At 38.9% G+C, this 20,816-nt stretch overlaps 2 protein-coding genes across 2 annotated transcripts; one reads left to right on the top strand and one right to left on the bottom strand.

Annotated features, from left to right (window-relative positions):
• Nucleotides 1-13,120: 13,120 nt before the first annotated feature.
• On the top strand, nucleotides 13,121-13,876 carry LOC131426387 (uncharacterized). Its single transcript, XM_058589088.1, has one exon. It carries the CDS (start codon nucleotides 13,121-13,123, stop codon nucleotides 13,874-13,876), a length of 756 nt encoding a protein of 251 aa, XP_058445071.1.
• A 2,379-nt stretch (nucleotides 13,877-16,255) lies between these two features.
• On the bottom strand, nucleotides 16,256-17,852 carry LOC131440616 (ruvB-like helicase 1). Its single transcript, XM_058612055.1, has 2 exons — nucleotides 17,604-17,852; nucleotides 16,256-17,530 (listed from the first exon to the last, which is right to left on the bottom strand). The coding sequence occupies exons 1-2, from the start codon at nucleotides 17,742-17,744 to the stop codon at nucleotides 16,301-16,303; spliced, it is 1,371 nt and encodes a 456-aa protein (XP_058468038.1). The 5' UTR covers nucleotides 17,745-17,852; the 3' UTR covers nucleotides 16,256-16,300.
• Nucleotides 17,853-20,816: the final 2,964 nt, after the last annotated feature.

Here is a 20,816-nt window from a genome sequence, read left to right as displayed (position 1 = left end):
GCTCGTCATTACTGCATTACTGTACATCATTACTTTTTAGCATTACACGTTCATTATTAATGATGAGTATTTGTAACTACTCCAGCAATAGAAATAGCAATATTTTTATTTTCGTTTAGCTGAAAATAAATTTATTTGCCATTGAAACGTTAAGGGTAATGAAATAATAACAATTTAAATCTACATTTTGTCATTTTTTCGCGTATAGTTCTAAAAGTATTTAGCACTTCCACAAAAAAATAAGAAGAAGAAATAATGTTGGTAATGATTGAAAATCCGCAATTCCATCATTACTGAACTCGTAGACCTTACACGATCATTAAAAGTGCCATTACTTTTTAGTAATGACACTTTTAATGATCGTGTAAGGGCCGCTTTTTGGAGAGACAAATTTTTCTCTCTTCTTTCTAGGTTATTTCAAACTCTCGTTATTCACATACACATACAATAATGTATACTGTGAATGAAGTCAGGTACCGCTATACAATCACACCCGTTGTTTTCTAGGATAGGGGTGTCAATGTTCGCTCATTTAAATAATTACAATTATTATTTTTTTTATTTGCGCGGATCTTTTATATACTACAGTGTATATCTGGCAGCGTTGAGGCAGCCGGACACCAGAATGGCTACCAGCCATATTTGGCCGCTGGCAGCCGTTAGCCAGCTGTCTGGATGCCAAGCCAATGCGGGTCTTGGAATATCAGATTGAGAGAGGGTATTCTGATCCACGATGTAAAATACCCTGGTGATCACGTTTTTCTATGTATTAGTGCGGTTGTCATTTTATTTTGGAATAACAGAGAGACGTGAAGAAGAAAAAACATAAACAAATGACGTTCCGGGAGTTGCTTTTATGAAAATATTTAGAGTTGGTTCTGTTTGCGAAATTATTGACAGTGAAATGCGGTGTTTTGTTCACAGCACAATCACTCCATTATCCATAATAACTGTAATAGATACCAAATACAAATAATAATACCCCTAAGTCCCATACAAACGAACCGCCAATGTTTGGTTCACAGCCTGAACAAGTAAGCCTAGCAAATTACTCCCTTTAGTTGCGATAGTTTGAAAATGTGGAAGGAGATCGTTTCTGGCAACGCTTTATGCTAGTTGCTACGGCGCAAAACAAGTTTGTTTGTTTATGTTTTCCGTTGTTGTATTGCAACAAATTCAAAGATACACTCCAGCTAATCGATGAATGAAGAATTGCGATATTTTTTGGCAGTGATGGGACTTTATTTCATAGACGGGCCTTGGTGTGGAACATGGGTACGATTCGTATACGTACCACGGAAACAGGAATTAGCGCTCTACACGATAAAATAAAAGTTAAAAGAGAAACAAATGCAAGCTGTGTATGCGTTTTCCCAATAGTCACTCATATATGCGTGACCCAGACAAATTGATTATAGCCCGAACGGTGGCAGACACAACAGTTTTTCTTTCATGATGGATAAACTTATTAAATGAATTATTTTCTATTAGTATTATGACGTAAAGGTTCCCCGCATTTAGCAGATGTTGGAAAAATTCCTACTCCTCTGACGGGAGTGATTTGCAATGTGAAGTACGGATGGCTACCATAACGATTCGGTGAACAGTGCCGAGACATTCTAACATATAATACTGAACAATTTCCGAAAAGCCAAGGAGCAAATTTCTGAAAACAATAAACAGTAACTATGTTGAACTTGTTCTTACCCTTCAGTGTTGCTAGTTTTATAGAAAATTCGTTAAAGTACATTGTCACTCTGACAGTGTATCATGACAGTGTACCGCACGATGCAAAATGTGTCCTTGAAAATTTGTCGAAGTACTCCGTATTATAATTTGTATTTGATAGATACCACAGTGCGATCCGCCAAATCCTTCCTCCAACGAAATGAACAGAATCGGATGTGTGTACAATTTTCTATATTTCGACGTTACCTTGCAAGCCCTTGAAGAAAAAATGTCCAGATTTTCAATTAGTGCCAAAGATTCGCCAGGCTGCGCGACAACTGGAGTAACTTAGAAGTGAAATCTCGATCTGAAATGGTCGTTTGTTTATGTTTACATGCTTGAATCCCGGCGCGCCATACTTATTTTCGTGAGAAAATTACCAACACAACCAAAACTGTCTTATCACGCCACCAGTGTATTTTAGGTCGTGATTCTGATCGCTATTGGTAACAACAGTTTCTAATAGCAACGACCTAGTTAGGGAAAATTTAAATTCATTTCAAACTTGTAAGCCGTATGGTCCAGATGTGATTTAATAAACCTTAATCAAGTTCTACAAGTTTTTCTTTCTCGTTCCGGCTATCGAATCTCAATAGAGGAACTCTTTGGAAATATGATCGTCAATTTTAACTGCAGACGACGATTCCTGAGATATGCATATAAGCAACGAAGAGTTTTCGAACTGAATTCAAGTCCTTCCAACTTAGCCACCGTGATATCGTGGTTGAATATATCGAAATTGGAGGAAAGATCTGTTTAGATAACGTTCGTTTTTAAACCGTTAGACATTGCATCAATCACATAAGACATAAACGATAGTAAACTTGTGAGTGTAGAGCGGTTAGGCATGAAATCGTGTTGAGTATCGACGATATGTTGCTTGCAGTGATTAAAATTTGGTTTCAGTGTAACCTTTTCGATCAGCTTTGGTATAGCACTATGGGAAGTAATACCGAGGTAGTTGTTTATATCCTTTTTATCGCCTTCCATTTGAACTGGGGACATAAAGGAAGCTTTTCATAAAAACTTCTGTAGCGAGTGACATTCGAAATAATTTGCAGAGGGGAGCGATTACTCCACGCGAGCATTTTTTTAAGAATAACTACCGGTGTTCCGTCAGGGCCTGGAGAAGTTGTGGCTTTCATTCCTATAATTGCAGTCCGTATTGAGTCAAGATTTGATTTGAAAAAAGCTAGAGCTTTTCCGCAAACATCTGGCAGATTTCCTGTGTGCACGAACCAGTAGGATCTCCAAAGTTCATTGACGAGGGTAACCCGAATACTTTTCTCTGCTCGTTCACATGTTTCCAGAAACACATTGGATTTGATTTCAGTTTTCGTTGTACGTTATTCAAGTAGTTGTCATGGCAGCGCTTAACGGTTTTCTTGTCCAGCTGGTTTATCTGCACATAGTGATTACGCAGGGAAAATCCTCCACGTTTAGAGTATCTCTTTAGAGCGGCTCTTTTGGTCGTCTGATTTCTGCTGTTAGCCATGGTAGATGTCGGGTATGCGGTCTCGATCGTTTCGGTACTAAATAGTCGATTGCGTCGCTCATAACCCTAGAGTACGTCTGCACAGCAGCATTGACATTATCGTTGTCGAGAACTTTACCACACTCGATTTGCGTCAAGAAGTCGGTTATGTTGGTGTAGTCGGTTCTACTAAAATTATAGCAGATGATTTCCGTTGGAATGCAGGCGTTCTTTAAGCGATTCGAATGGATCACGATATGTAACGAAGGATGATGACAAACAGAATTCACCCGAGGGAACGGTGAAGCACTAATCTTTGGTGCAACATTTTCTCTGCTTGAAAAGATCCAACATCCGGTTATTTTCATTACGTGTAGCCGTCGAGCTGGTTGTAATAGCAATGTGGAAAGTAGAGAGCGGCTGATCAGGAAAGAAGAAGCCACCGAAACCTGTCTGCCATTTTATGCTGGGAAAGTTGAAGTCTCCCACAACCAAGACTTTATCTACGGGTAGTGCATGAGTGGAAGAAATTTCTTGCATGTGTGCACATTGAAGTGAATGCACCCGTTTAATATCCAGATGCATTTGCTCTTTAAGCAAACGTGCAAGTTCTCGTTTCTAAGGTCGAATTATGCACTGCCTGCAGTTAACAATAATTGTATTCTTTCGTAGTGGTGGCGGTAGCGTTTATCCGTTTTTGTCGTGGGACTGTCATTGTTTTTGTTCTGTTATAAAATTGTAGCTAAAAAATTCTCGCATATATTCGAACTACCTACACTTTAAGGACTCACTGTTCGCCATTTTCAAAATCGAGTTTTTTACACCGGAGATACACATCGATTTTTTAACGTTTGGTCAATGCACGTAAAGCTTAAGAGCAAATTCAGCAGTTGCAAGATTCATATGAGTGGTCTATAATGTAAATGAAACTGAAACAAACGTATCCCCAGCAATCCGTTTTAGTTTTATTTATTCGACCAGTTCTACTGTCAAATTTAAAACTGGTATACACTGCCGTTCTATTTTTTCTATATTTGAAACACAGATAAAACGCTGCTGGGGCTGCCAGTTTATTTTGTTATAATTTCTAGATTTAAATTTTAAAACTGACTTAAATTATACATCTAGAACTAGAACACTCCTGAATATGCCCTAATATGATTGTTTCATTTCATTTTAGAGGATGTTCGCATAACATTCATTTTTCTTATGTAAAATATTCAATTTAAGGCATATTCAGTAGTGTTCTAGTGCTAGATGCATAATTTATATCAGTTACAAAATTTAAATCTGGATATTTATATCAGGCCCTGTCAGCTTGGAGCGAAGTCAATCATCAGTTCAGCAACGCCATCGCACATCACATTCAACATATCATGTCAATTTTATGGGTGCGCAACCCTGCTATTTTGGCGCGCACGAATTTGACATTTTTCTCCCCTACTTCTATGTATAAGATTCGATGCGGGCTCGGCTGGGGGTGACATGCTCACAAAAAAGGATGTTGCCAATGATTTGTTCGGGAAATGTGAGAGCTGGATATCTTGTTAATATGATGTCTTTGTTTATATCCTTATATCGCATTTTGGTGGGGAAAGGGTTCCAATCTAGGACTCCAATAAGCTTTACAGTTACAGCTGTCGCGAAAGCCCCTCACGCGAAGCGCACCTCTTGTTATAAAACCTTGCCTAAAATGACGGACGGCTCGAATGGAATGGAAGCTGTCAGAAGAAGGAAGTGAAAGAGGAAGAGAGAACAAGTTCACTTTTCACCGCGTGGTAGTGTCCTGTTAGTTAAACTGATACTATTTCTCATTTCATTTATGCATTATATATTTTCTAAAGTTCTGTATTTCATCGTTTATTAAACCGTTGAGGGCTACGATAGAGTGATGTTATAGAATAGATACTGGTTCGTGCATGATTTGGTCGACCGAATCAAATATACCTGGAATCGTCATTCCGTCGAGTTCAAGAGTAGATCCGCCAGATTAACGAGAGTTTGAAAACCACAAAACGTAGGAGATTTTAATTTCGTCATTCTTGAGAATATACGGATTAAAAATCACGGAATATTGTTTTCTTGTTGTACGCTGCAACAATTTAAAATCTCGTTTTTTCGGACGATGCTAGTGGAATTGCACGATGCCTCGTGGTCAGACACAACCCCATGCAGACAACAATTGTCCACTCTGTCGACGTAAAGACAATAGCCGAATGGTTAGTTGTGACCATTGTCAAAAATGGTACCACTTCGACTGCGTTGGAGTTTATTTGTTTATTTGTTTGGGAGCAGGGAAAAGCCCGATGGAGATGAAATTTAGCAATCTCTCTCTCCAGCAGGCATAAAACCTCCTCATCAGTATCAACAGATTATAATGATCCAACAGATACATTTGGACTTAACACTAACAATTAGAACTAACAATAAAAACTAACAATTAAAACTAACAATGAAAACTTAATCTATAATCCTATAACTAGTTGATGACACCAAGCATTGGATGGCAGTAATAGTGCTCTTTTTTAAAAGGTGAGAGAGAAGAAAAAAGTGGGTAGGCGAATGGAGTACCAGGGTTGGTGGAGGATGTGGTAAAGGAGCGTGGACTAACGACGATGTTAGAATCGGCATGTAGATCTAATTAGTGACTAAAAAGGTGGTGGAAGGAAAAGAAAACGACGATGTTAGAATCGGCATGTAGATCTAATTAGTGATCGAAGAAAGCATGGTGATAGACAAAGAAAAAGAGAAAGGGACGACCGGGTTAATTTCTGCGAGCAAATCTAGTTAGTGTCCAATGAAGATGGTGGAGAGACGAAGTGGGGGTTGAACGAAAAAACAATATTGTCGGTTACAAAACAAATACTGACCGTAAGGCTAATCTGACAAGTGATTACGAAACAATCGTTTGTTTGTTTGTTTGGAGCCGGGAAAAGTAACATGAAAACTCTAACTGTGCCTGTCTCTGAGATCGTAAATAGAATTAAAGCTAACTAGAGAGAGTATTCCGGAAACGTTTTTTTGCAGTAGTACGCGACAAGTGGAAATCGAAAACATCTGAACAGCGATTGAAAAGGCGACACATGCTGAGGAAAGGTTCGTTATATGCATAATTTGTTCTAGCACGAGGTAACCTCAGAAATGGCTGGTATCGAAGACTGCGTTGATGGATGTTGAAATTCAATTTTTGTAACAGATCTGGACAATCAATTCGTGATAATATTAAATCAGAAACAAAAACTGCTTTCGAGACATCACGGCGAACGGATAGCAGGTCAAGATCAATTAGCTTACAACGGTCCTGGTAGCTGGGAAGGTTATGAGGGTCGTTCCAAGGAAGACGACGAAGTGCAAAGCGAACGAAGTTGCGTTGGATAGATTCAATACGCTGGATGCCGTTTTGATAGTACGGTGCCCAAACAACGGCAGCGTACTCGAGAGTAGATCGGACCAAAGTGCAATACAGCGCTTTTAAACAGTATATATCAGTGAAGTGCTTAGTTACGCGGAATACGAATCCAAGCATTTTAGAAGCTTTTGAGATAATGTATTCCATGTGTTCCTTGAAACTTAGTTTACAATCCAAGAGAACGCCTAGGTCTTTGACTACGGATTCCCGCTTAATAACTGTTTGAGCGATAGTATAGTTGGATATAATTGTTGAGCGTTTACGTCACGGAAGACATTGCTAACCACGATTTGAATTGTGTAAATTGTGCGAATATTGGTACGCCAACAGTGCCTGGTGATTTGATATCACTAGTAGAGACACCCGTGGAATCGAATCCATCGCCTTCAGCCGCTGTAACCCCAACCTGAAGTTCTACCGTCACTTTCAGCTCCACTAGCAGCAGAAAACCCAGTCCAATTATCAATTGACCTACAGCTTAAGATGCTTGAAGAAGAAAGGGCCATGGAGCGGAAGTTCCTTCAACGTAAATACCAACTGATGATGGAAGCTTCCGGCACGGTGAACAATTATCCTTCTACCTCCCGGTCAGCGATCGAGTGCAGCTTTCGTTCACCAGGAAGTCATTCATCTCCGCTACGACCGGTTTTACCTACCGCTCCAGAGCTACACCATCACAAAGGAATGGGTTTAGCAATCGAGACAGTGCTGCTCAACTCGAGCCAAATCGCTGCTCGCCATGCAGTTGCAAAGGAGCTACCGCTTTATAGTGGTAATCCAGAAGAATGGCCATTATTCTTTGCCACCTATGAAAATACGACAAGATTGTGTGAATACACTCCAGAGGAAAACATCGTACGGTTACAACGCTGCTTGCGTGGGAAAGCTATGGAGGCAGTAAGGTGTCAACTGTTACACCCATCGAACCTGGAATACGTCGTTTCGACTTTGAAGATGCTCTTTGGTCGCCCGGAAACAATTCTACATACGCTTATCGAAAAAATTAACCGAATTCCAGACAAGTTGAACACGTTGGTTGATTTTGCTCTAGCTGTTCGGAATATGGTTGCCACGGTGAGGGCCTGTAACTTGGAAGAGCATCTCAGTAACATTACCCTTCTACAGGGTCTGGTGGAAAGACTCCCGCCAATGGTGAAATTAAACCACAGACTAACAGACATGACAGTATGAGTAAATTCTTATAAAAATAATTTTTCGTGATGCACTAGTTCCACCTATATTGTACTGCGCGAACTATTTACTATCGGTACACCCCTTGTGTTATGTAAAAGTTAATTTACTAGTTGGTTCCCCCTCGTTTGTCAACACCGATCAGCTGCTTGCAGGGATGCCTGATTTCATCATAATATTTGGAAATGAATCGTCACAGTAAATTATTATATTACGTTAATAATATATTAAACTTTTTAGCGATGTTGGAAGGTAACCATTTATTTTTCTCAACATTGTTCATCTAGACTATTTTTTTTAGTGTTGGTAATTTTCACCCGAAATTAAGTGGCGGCAGATCAGAAGCAAGTAAATATTGCCACTAAACGGGTTCGATTTTGTATTGCGTTGAAGGATGAGAGGTAGGCACAATTTTGTATATAGTTTTGGCAATATGTATTAAATCTGTATCCTGCATGAAATTCGCATACAAATGCAAATACATATCAATACATTACAGGTAATTCTGTATAAATGGCAACTCTGTTGGTAAATGAAAAAAATAAACACAGTCTAGATGACAGACAGGATATTTTTGATAGGGTAACGTGGCGCCATCATGACACATGTGAGTACTGTCCCAAATAAAGGAATATTCGAAATGACAGTTAAAATGATTGAAGAATCTAATTTGAGTGTCCTGTCTGTTAGTCTGTGATTAAACTGAGCCACCTATCGGTTACAGTTGCCCCGTGCTTCTTTGTTGGAATTTAGCGATTGGCTGTATGCTGTGGCAGAAGCGGCCAGCGCAGTGACAATGCCATCCTTATCTACCCCCTATGACAATAAAGCTCGTAGCAGGTACCAAAAAGAAGATGGTTTTCATGCCGAAACCGTTTCAGAACCCGCTACTACCGAATGTGTGATTTGTCAGAAGACATGTATCAGTGATGCAGAATGTCAAACTTTCCTTCAGCTGGGTCATTCTGAGCGCTGGTCCGCGGTGCGTGTTAACAAATTATGCCGAACGTGTTTAGGATTACATCGAGGGCTTTGCAGGTCCGGCAAGATTTGCGGAAAAAACGGCTGTAGCTATAAGCATCATCATCTGTTACACAACGAGCAAAGCAATGATAATGTATTTATCAATCAAAATCCAGCGCGATTAGACGGAGCTAAAGATGCGAATATTCATCAGTATGACTGCAATACACATAGAGAAAATGAAACGTCAGTGCTGTTCCAATACGTACCGGTTGTGGTCCACAACAATGGAAAAACAATTCACACGTATGCGTTCATCGATTGCGGTTCACATATAACGTTACTCGAAGAGAACTTGGCAACCCAACTAAACCTCCGCGGGGAGAAACATCCACTATGCATTAGGTGGACAGCTGATCATTGACGATTCGAGGACTCAGCAGAACGTGTCGAACTACAGATATCCGGGACTCAGAACAAAAATAAAAAAGTACGGGTGTTTAATGTCAGAGACATAACTGGATGTCGTGAATACGAATAAAACTAACACGATTTCTTTACACTTTCGAATTCGAATTGATAGTTGATCGATTGTGAGAATTGCGAAACTTTCCCCCCTTCTCATTACTAAAATTTTCAACGATTTTTGACGTCGATTATCTTATTTCGGATTTGCATTTTTCATTGAAAGAAACTATCAAGATGCTGTACATGATTAATTTCTGCGTTTCAGAAGGACCAAATTGTGGAATTCTCTACGATATTTAGCACAGTTCGGAACATTTTTCTCGAACGATTTTCGCACAGCGAAAAGTGCACGAAACAAATCAAATTATTTTGGATTTTCACTAAACTGAAGATTTCTACCTTCGATTTGCAAAGAAGTAATCTTAATAGTTCTTTAGACAACATTTAGAGCCATTAGAACGGCTGATTTTTTATTATGTGCATGACTAGTGACTACCTCAAAATCGTCGTCCTTGTGCGAAAAACCCAAGCAAAAGTAAAGAGTTTTCCGCGTTGTTTTAAAATTTTCAGAAAACCTACTTTTAGAGTTGTTTGTGGTTATCTCAAACTGTTCAAAATATTCGCCTAAATTCCTGATCATATTTTTGATGAAATAGTGAAAGAATTATGTTGCTGCCATTAATACAAGTCGAGATATTCACGATTAAGTTCTGCCCATTCTTCCATATGGCTAATTTTGAAAAGGCGCCCCATAGTAAAGTAAGTCGTATTCACGACAAAATTTACGATCTCTAATGTGTTTACCGTTAAAGATTTGAAATTACCAGCGCAATCTCTTTCCGTCGATAAACTATGTGAGAAGTATAATCATCTGAAAGGATTACCTGTGGAGTCCTATGCTAACGTTCGTCCTCGTCTTCTTATCGGAATTAACAATATTCGACTGGGTCATCCATTGTGTAGTCGTGAGGGTAACGAAAACGAACCAATTGCAACAAAAACACGTCTTGGGTGGACGATTTACGGGGCGTGCTCGGATGAATGTCGTATACATTCTTACACGACTCACAATTTTCACATATGTTCTAAAACCGAGGATATTGAAGAAGATTTACACACTGTCGTAAAAAACTACTTCTCGCTACACTCTTACCAGCCGCTACCTAATTTTGGGTCAAAACCTACCCAAAATCAACTAAAGTGCATCTCCCCAATTTTGGGTAAGGAGTGACGACCTCAAAATTTAGGTAAATGTAAGTTTAGTACAAGTGTTATGCCATAAGAAAGCACGCTATCCATTTTTACCGATCAACTCAAAGTTTGAGTAGATATCGACCTAATTTTGGGTAACTTATAGAAGAGCTCGACTATGAGTGAGTTCTCCTCAAAAAATAGGTAGAAATGATTTCCAGTGTAGATAGTGTGGGAATTGCGGCACCCTCTAAGAAAATATTGTCCGTAGATGATCAGCGTGCGCTTGAGATTCTACAAACGAGTACGAAATTCGAAAACGGTCGTTACTCTACTGGCCTCCTGTGGAGATACGACGATGTACGTTTACCCAATAATAAATCCATGGCTCTTAAACGCCATAATTGTCTCATGAGACGAATGAAACGGGAACCAAATCTATACCAAACATTGCAAAATACAATTGCGAACTACGAGCAAAATGGTTATATCCAGAAGCTTTCACATGAAGAAAGACATTCAAAAGGAAATCGTGCCTGGTATCTACCAATCTTCCCGGTGATCAACCCAAACAAACCGGGGAAGGTCCGGATTGTATGGAATGCTGCAGCCTCAGTAGGAGGTATATCTCTCAACTCCGTTCTACTTAAGGGACCAGATCAACTGACACCTCTGCCATCAGTTCTGTATAAATTCAGAGAACGTGCGGTAGCCATTTGCGGTGACATCGCAGAAATGTTTCACCAGGTTGGAGTGAATAATGATGATCGGCAAAGTCAACGCTTTCTTTTTCAAGCACATGAAGGAGGAGAACCTGAAGAGTACGTTATGAAGGTCATGACGTTCGGAGCCTCTTGTTCGCCAAGCAGTGCTCAATTAATCGTAAACAAGAACGCCGACCGATTTGAAGAACAATTACCAGCCGCGGTAAAAGCTTTTCGCTACAACCATTACGTCGACGATATGCTCGTAAGCGTTAATACGGAAGTGGAGGCCATCCAATTGGCGAATGATGTTCGCTTTATTCACCAACAAGGAGGTTTCAAAATGAGGGGTTGGATCTCAAACTCATCAGCAGTTATGAAAGCGCTAAATAGTGGTGACGTTTCAGAAAAAAAAGTCTGGATATTAGTGCAGAGCTAGCCTTTGAAAAGGTACTGGGCACGTGGTGGAACACTGATTTCGACGATTTCTGTTTCAAATTATCAAAGAAAAAGCACATCGACCTTCTCTTCAACGGAAAATGGCCATCTAAACGAGAGATCCTCAGTGTGCTTATGTCTATCTACGATCCCCTCGGATTAATGGGCAATTTTCTTATGCCGCTGAAGCTTCTATTACAGGAAATCTGGCGTTCAGGCTTAAACTGGGATGAGCCGATTTTAGAGCGACACCTGCAAAAGTGGAAAACATGGTTAGATTATCTGCCACAAGCCAGTGCGGTACGAATTCCTAGGTGTTATTTCGCAAAATTGACCGAATCTGTGGTTGAAGTCGAACTACATACCTTTGTAGATGCTAACGAGCAAGGTTTTTGTGCCGTGTCCTATTTTCGATTTGAACAAGATGATCTCGTTGAGTGTGCCCTAATTGGTGCTAAAACTAGAGTCGCGCCACTTAAATTTGTGTCTATACCTCGCCTAGAGCTCCAAGCGGCGCTGATCGGTGTCCGCTTCGCTAAAAATATTCAAGAAGGACACTCAATCAAAATAGACCGCCGCTTCTTCTGGACTGATGCAATTGATGTTTTGTGTTGGCTACGCTCAGATCAGCGTGCATACTCACCTTTCGTGGGCTTCCGTGTGAGCGAAATTTTGGAGTCGTCCGACATTGCAGAATGGCGATATGTCCCAAGCAAAGAGAACGTGGCGGATGAAGGCACAAAATGGTACAACCATCCGAAATTCGACACCAAAAGCCGTTGGAGAAGGGCTTCTTCTTTTTTGTGGAAACGGAAAACAGACTGGCCGTTGAATTCACTAGACTCGATGACGACAACACAGGAACTGCGACCGAGCGTACTTCATCACAACGTGATATTATGTTATAACTTCTTGCAGCCAAGTACTTTCTCTAATTGGCAACATCTGCTTCGAGTTACGGCTCATGTTCAACGTTTCCCAGCAAACATCAAGAAAAGAATGACAGGCGAGGTCCCATTCACTGGACCACTTACACATATAGAGTTACTGCAAGCAGAGGTGTTTCACTACAAACGGGCCTAGGAAGACTTTTACGCAGATGAGTTGGTCTTATTCGTCAATGAGGCAAACAAGAAATTCTACGTTCCCAGACTCCGCGTAGAATGCAAGAAGATCCGTTCGAATTGTCAGCGATGTAAGATACGACGAGCTCAGCCCATGTCACCAGCGATGGGTGACCTTCCTAAAGCACGCTTAGCTGCCTTCGTTCGTCCCTTTTCCTATATCGGTGTAGATTATTTCGGACCTTTACAAGTGACAATTGGTCGCCGAGTCGAAAAGAGATGGGGTGTTTTGGTGACTTGTTTAACCATTAGAGCAATCCATATCGAGTTGGCACACTCGTTGAACGCAGACTCATGTATTATGGCTCTGCGAAACTGTTTTGCTAGGCGCGGAAACCCTATTCAGATATTTAGTGACAGAGGTACTAACTTTGTTGCGTCGGAAAAGTAACTAAATAAGTCATTAGCTGCAGTTGACCAAGATACTGTCATGAAGGAGTTTACATCATCAACAACGTCGTGGGTATTCAACCCGCCTGCCGCACCACACATGGGCAGCTCTTGGGAGAGGTTAATACAATCCGTAAAGAAGATTCTTGCTGAAATGCTACCAACGCGTGCTCCCCGAGATGAAGTGTTAAGGAACAGTTTGATCGAGATCGAAAACATCGTGAACAGCAGACCCTTAACACATGTACCGATTGATCTTGAATCATCGCCAGCTTCAACACCGAATCACTTCCTCGTGAATTCATCCAGTGGACTCAAACCATTAGTCCCTTACGATCACAACATGTCAACATTACAGCAATCCTACAAGACATCCCAGCTCCTGGCCAACATTTTCTGGAAACGCTGGTTAAATTATTATCTACCTACAATTACCCGCCGTACAAAATGGTTCTCTCCAGTTAAACCCATCCAGGTTGGTGATATAGCTGTTATTGTGGATCCTAAGCCACCAAGAAACTGCTGCCCTAAAGGAAGAGTGATGGAAACTGTGACATCCAAGGATGGCCAAGTTCGACAGGCTACGGTACAAACTATTGGAGGGATCTACCGGAGACCCGCCGTCAACATTGCTGTACTAGATGTCGGTGCAAATGAGAGTAATCCAGACCCGTGTCCAGTTACCGGGGGGAGTGTCGCGAAAGCTCCTCACGCGAAGCGCACCTCTTGTTATAAAACCTTGCCTAAAATGACGGACGGCTCGAATGGAATGGAAGCTGTCAGAAGAAGGAAGTGAAAGAGGAAGAGAGAACAAGTTCACTTTTCACCGCGTGGTAGTGTCCTGTTAGTTAAACTGATACTATTTCTCATTTCATTTATGCATTATATATTTTCTAAAGTTCTATATTTCATCGTTTATTAAACCGTTGAGGGCTACGATAGAGTGAGGTTATAGAATAGCTACTGGCTCGTGCATGATTTGGTCAACCGAATCAAATATACCTGGAATCGTCATTCCGTCGAGTTCAAGAGTAAATCCGCCAGGTTAACGAGAGTTTGAAAACCACAAAACGTATTAAAAATCACGGAATATTGTTTTCTTGTTGTACGCTGCAACAACAGCCCTGTCCAAAATGTGTTTCCCTTCCAGAGATGCCAGGTCTGCAGATTTGTCTGTAAATCTGCAGATTTGGGGTATAGTGCTGCAGACATTTTTTGTTGTGCAGACTTTTACAGACTTTTGACATTCTCGCTGACTTTCGTCTATATTTACAGACTTTTGAAATTTCCGCGACCTTTTTTTGTCAGTTTTGCGTGTCATACTTGCTGACTGCAGATTTTTTTTTTCAGATTTACAGATCCTGTCTGCAGATATTTGAAATTTTTACCTGACATCACTGTTCCCTCCCCGTTAGTTTGTATCAGGCCGAATTAGCGCATGCGCTCTATAAATCGCCTCTTTCAATATGAGGAAATTATGTTATTACTTTACAGTTTTTATTATTTATTTATGTTGGTTTTCTTACCTTTGGACATAATTTATATTCTGTTTTACCTTAATTCCAGTGGTTGTATTCAATTGTGTTTTGTAAGTGTCTTTTGTTGTCATTCTGTTTTATTTCCATTCCGTACTTTTGCTGATATGTTATTGTATTTCCTTAAATGTAAAAGTTAGTTGTATGTGTTTTTATTCTTACCCATGTTTCATTTTGTATCTAAGATTTCCTAAGATTGTGAATTAAATTATTTTTCAATTTTTCAGCTTTCTTATTTATTCTGTCATCCATTTTCGAAAAAAATACGATTAGTGTTTTTTAATAACATTTTTGTAAGGCCGGTCATGAAGTTTGACGGAAAAGAACTGAGGTCATGCGTTTTTATTTAAATTACATTGACACTTGGGTCCCATAAGTATTACTACAGCATGTTCACATTTCGTTATCTTCGGTTGATCCTTGACAGTGTTACCATCCGCTCAGGCACTTTTGGGTATCTGGTGTACACTGACTCACAATCGAAATGCATCACTACCAATTTGATACAACGCACCCAAAGGCACGTTAAAATGTATATTGTACATATACACAAAAACACATACATACACACAGGCACACACACACATACACAAATGCATACACACCTACATGTATTCTACACGCAAGTATTACAACATTGAGTTACTATTTCTATTCTAATAGATTTTAATTAAAATTTGTGTGCAAATAGTCATCTCATTAGTAGAGTCACCATGTTATTTTAGCAATCACTCGACTTTCAATAAATGAATTGTGATAAAATCGAATACAAAGTCTTCGTCTCTAAGAAGCAATAACGCATAGCAGTAGCTCGGATGTGGTTCAATACTGCTGTTTTAGCGAAGCAAAATGCTCCAAATTTCATGTTACTTCTAAAATTAATCTATCAAACAGAGATAACAGATCTCACTATAGCTAATGGTTCTCGTATATGAAATGACTAATCGATTTGAGATGAATGGGGGTACCGTTACCCAATTTCTATCTCTTCCAATGGTCGATCGTTCGTCCTGAGCTGAAACGGTGGCCTTTATTACCATTCTTGCATGCACTTACTCTTACACATCATCTCACCCATCAGGTCCCAAACGATACATCCTCATTATACAAACTGGATAAACATCGTTTGACAGCTATCAGTGGTTTGCTCATTGGTTGTCATTTTTATTTCGTTTTATTCTACAATATTCTATCTCAGTAATCCATTGTACACAAACCACCAATAAACGTCAAATTCCACAGTAATCCATTGTACACAAACCACCAATAAACGTCAAATATGGACTCGATTTACCGTTCATTTGTTGTCATCGTGTGAAACCCAATTGAGATACGTTCACTCCACTTAATTTCCACTTCACACTGGTAATAAGGGCCGGTAGTATGAAAATAAAACATAAAAAAGTGGTCAGTTAAGCCCTACCGGCCTCTCCAACCCCGGATGTTGAAGCGTAATGCTATCAACATCTTATTAATTTAATTCGTTCCATATCTTATTTATTTAATTCAATTATGAAACTAAAAGCTGTAACGCGTATCTTTATCAAATTGTAACGCTAATTGATTGTATGTGATGATGTTTGCAATACCGTCAAGCCCACCAACCAATGGGAGGATGTGAAATGTTAATTTATATGTAATAAATTTCGAAAGAATTTATTGATTTTCAATGTTATACAATTGGTTCACATCATATATTTTGTATTCCCTTCCTGTAAATATTTAGCTGACCGTTTTGCATCCAAAAAGAGAGAGTGAACATCAATAATATCATCCTTCGTAATCTGTGTCCTTCCGTTTACTTTACAAGTCTGATGAGCTGGTGTCATTAGCTGAGCAGCATATCGCAACGTAGTATTCGCACCAATTTCACTGAGAGTGTGAATCGCAGTGTCCTCGATATTGAGACCTTCTGTTTGAGCACGCAATCTGATTATTTGATCAATTTCAGAAAGATTGTATGGAGCAGTGCGCACAATAAGCAAGCGATCCAGTAAATCCAAAGGTATTCCATGAGGGGATATTACATCATCGGTACCACGAATTATACATCGACCACGATTAGTAGCAAATATTACTATTGGTGCAATCGCTGATTCTAAGGATTTGTGCAAATAAGTGAAACACTCAAGATCAAGCATATGCACTTCGTCTATGAACAAAACTCCAGGTACAAGTTCTGCGATCCCCTGGTCTATGTATTTGTTAACAACTTTGTTGATTTCCATACGTAGTTTATCAGTGATTTCAGTCTTTTTAGGTTTCATAATTTGACCAACCATTGACAAAACGTCTTGACCTCCTTGAGGACGTGCATTGGCTACATCTAAATCATGAAGAGTAACATCTTGGATCACTTCTTTCTTTTTGTGTACATCTCCTTTAGGAAGTGGAACATATTCTTCCGTTTCCAAATCAAACTCTGTAGCAAAAGTATCACTTCGACCTTGCCTTTTTACTGCTCCGCTATTTGCCTCTATGTAAATAACATCCCCAACATCAACCCTTTCCTTTTGCAAAGATTCATAAATGCTTGGATCTAGCTTCAGCTGTTTCGTCCCTTTAGCAGTTTTTAAACCAATAACAACATTGCTGATTGTTTTTCCATATCCTCCCATTGGATTTTCCGTTTCAACTGGTGTTAACTCGGTCACTTCGCCCTCGTAAACTTCCTTCGTTTCACGGATACGCAAACCAATAGACCGACGAAAATTTTCCATGAGCACTTCAGTTTTTTTAATTTCACTGCTGAAAACCTCTGACCCAACCATAGGACAAAAAGGTACCTTATTACCCAACTCCTGGGCAATAGCCAACGCAATAGCTGTTTTCCCAGTACCGGGTGGTCCAGCCAATAAAAGTGCTCGGCCAGACATTTTCTTCGATTTTATCAAATCCACTACTACGCCAGCTGCCTGAAATTAAGTTAGAATCAGAATATGTACCTGATAAGCTGGTGACATGCTCTAGATATACGATAATGCTAACCTCGCGAGCATTTTTCTGACCGACCAAGCCGGCTGCCATTTGAAATGGAATTCCATTTTCGTCTAAGCCAAGTCCTTTTACATGACTATGAGCAGCAATACGTTGCGTTTTAACCGTACTTTTAACTTCTTCTATTTTCATTGCAATTTTTTATTGAATTTCCAGAAATTATCTTTCGTCGGTGAAGCTTGAATTTTCAGAAATTACCTTGGCGACTCCGTTTTCACAACGCAATCGACTTGATTGAAAACAGAGATGCCAGGTAAATAATTAAAATATCTTCAGACAGGGTTGTAAAAGTCTGTATATCCGAAAAAACATCTGCAGTCAGCAAGTATGTCTCTTGCTGCTAGCAATTTCTGTATTAAGTATGATACGCTAAACTGACTTGGCGAACAAAAAAAAGCTCGCGTCAATTTTAAAAGTCTGTAAATTTTGACGAAAGTCTTGATTTTCAAAAGTCTGCACAACAAAAAATGTCTGCAGCACTATGTGCGAAATCTGCTGATTTACAGACAAACCTGCAGATCTGGCATCTCTGATTGAAAATGAAAAACGAAGCAGAGCTGCCAACTATTCTTTTTAAATTTCCTTATTTGTCTGAAAAATATATATGTACTTGCATCTGTATCACATTTTTCTCGAAAAATGTATAGAGGTCGAGGGGGACGACAGATCTGTTTTTTTTTCAAATAAAATGCAAAATGTCAATGGAAAGCGAAAAAAACTACATCTATCCAAACATCTTGATCAATCCGTTTGAAAGCGTTTCTAACCGTGTGAAAGAAAGTCAAAGAACATATGATCTCTTAAAAAGTTTCTGTTACTGGTCTTGACATTCACTGAGTGTCAACATGGATTCGTCAGCAGATTGATAAAATGAAATTAGGGTTAAACAACATTAAAAATTTGTTTTCTTAGTAGCTGGGAGCATAAAGATGGAATATATTTCCATTTTTGTAGCCCTTTGAAGGTTTACCCAAAGATATCTCTGTCTGTGATATTAAACTGGTTTTATATTTTGTTAGAGGCAAAGACTTGCCATTTTTATGTTTAGAAACGTACATTAATACTGAAGCGAAACCAGAATAAAGCTGTTTTTAATATTAAATATGTTATTGAAAAAAATATTGAAATGGTTACAATTCATTTTTTTACTTGAATACATATTAAAACCCAAACTATACATTTCACATAATGAAATTGATTAAGAAAATTACTATATAGAAGGAATTTTCACCTATTATGCTATTTCATGAACAATTTTCACATTAAAAATTGCTTTTTATTGTGTATAGGATAGTAATTCATCGAATAATTATATTTAGACGTAAATATAATCATACAACAAAATCTATATAGAGTTCTCTTGAAGTTTTCGATGTAAACTAAATTTTTTTCTGTGTAGTATAAAATATCATCGGAATCTATTGCTGGTTTCTCCATATGAGAAACATAACAGCTTATGTTCAATGATCCATAGTTTTCGATCAGCTCTAAAACGTAAACCCCGCTGTAATGAATGATACTGAAAAAGTTCCCCAGTACTTCAACTCCTCGTTGGCGTGGATGACTAGGTGCACACACTTAGAAAATTTCGCAGAATTCGGTAATTTTTTACCGAATTTTCAACAGCCGAACGTTCGGTAATCAGTTCGGTAATTAAATTGATTACCGATCGTTCGGTAATTGCTGAACTGTCAAACAACTACCGTAAACTGTAAACCAAATGGATCAAACTGATTGTTCGGTAATTTTTTGATTGTTTGTTTTCCTTTGGTTGAAATTCTGGATTTTCGGATTTCAAAAAACAACACAAATTCACAAAAACGAATGAAGAAAATTCCAACTTGTTGTGGCTATAATTTTATTTCACGAAAAAAGGGTCAAATGTTCCGGATGACCGGAATTATGAGCGGCTTTCGGAGCATTGCACAACCCGTCAAGTCCACCATAAATAACTCTCGAACGAAATATATTGGCAGCAAATGGACATAGTGGTGTGAAATTATTTTCTGCCTATAAGTAAACAAAAAGCTTTGAGTAGTTCTAATGTTTTTAAAACTTGTGCACTTGTACCTCATTCCATTCGACGAACCCTTCAAGATATTTTTTCATTTGATTAATAAAAAGACACTTACTGAAAATTTTAATAACTTTTTGACAGTTAGTTTTCACGACAATCAATATTTACAGAAGTTCGGTTATTGGAAGATTGTTTTACCATACGGACGGTATGGTTTTTACCGTACTCGGCGACTATTCAGATTTACCGTATGAATTGTATATCTATTTACAGAACTCTGTAATGAAAACTTGCGTGAAACTGATCGTCCGGTAAAAAATTGCATAATTGTTGTAAAATGAAGTTCATATACCGAAATATCGGTAATTTCTATTGATTACCGAAAGTTTTCGTCAAAAAAATTACCGAACAACGGAATCGAATCTTAGTGTGCATGGACGGGCATGTTCGATAATCCACACCGTTTGCCATCCAAAAACCGGAAACCATAACACCAAATGATTTTTATGTTTTGACAGTATAAACTCGTCAATCGTGATATTTTCAAAAACTTCATTTAAATATCTTTTGTTTTCAACGTTGCTAGTAGACGAACTAGTTTCCCGGAGTCTACCCGAATAAAAAATATTGTAAAAAAACAATACGATTTGCTGTTACAAAACCTGCCACAACTATGCTTTGACCATTGAAAAATATTTTAATGTATTGTTATACACTATTCAATTAATTGTGAAAATGCTTTTTACAATACAGGGTGATTTTTTAAGAGCTTGAGAACTTTTTTAAACAATAAAACGCATAAAATTTGAAAAAATCTCATCGGTTCTTTATTTTAAACGTTAGATTGGTACATGACATTTACTTTTTGAAGATAATTTCATTTAAATGTTGACCGCGGCTGCGTCTTAGGTGGTCCATTCGGAAAATCCGCTTTTTTATCGACAAATTTTGTTCAGCGATGAGGCTCATTTCTGGTTGAATGGCTACATAAATAAGCAAAATTGCCGCATTTGGAGTGAAGAGCAACCAGAAGCCGTTCAAGAACTGCCCATGCATCCCGAAAAATGCACTGTTTGGTGTGGTTTGTACGCTGGTGGAATCATTGGACCGTATTTTTTCAAAGATGCTGTTGGACGCAACGTTACAGTGAATGGCGATCGCTATCGTTCGATGCTAACAAACTTTTT

The sequence above is a fragment of the Malaya genurostris genome, chromosome 1 (genome assembly GCF_030247185.1).
Source record: "Malaya genurostris strain Urasoe2022 chromosome 1, Malgen_1.1, whole genome shotgun sequence".
NCBI classification, from domain to species: Eukaryota; Metazoa; Arthropoda; class Insecta; order Diptera; family Culicidae; genus Malaya; species Malaya genurostris.
This window is presented reverse-complemented; position numbering and strand designations above follow the sequence as displayed.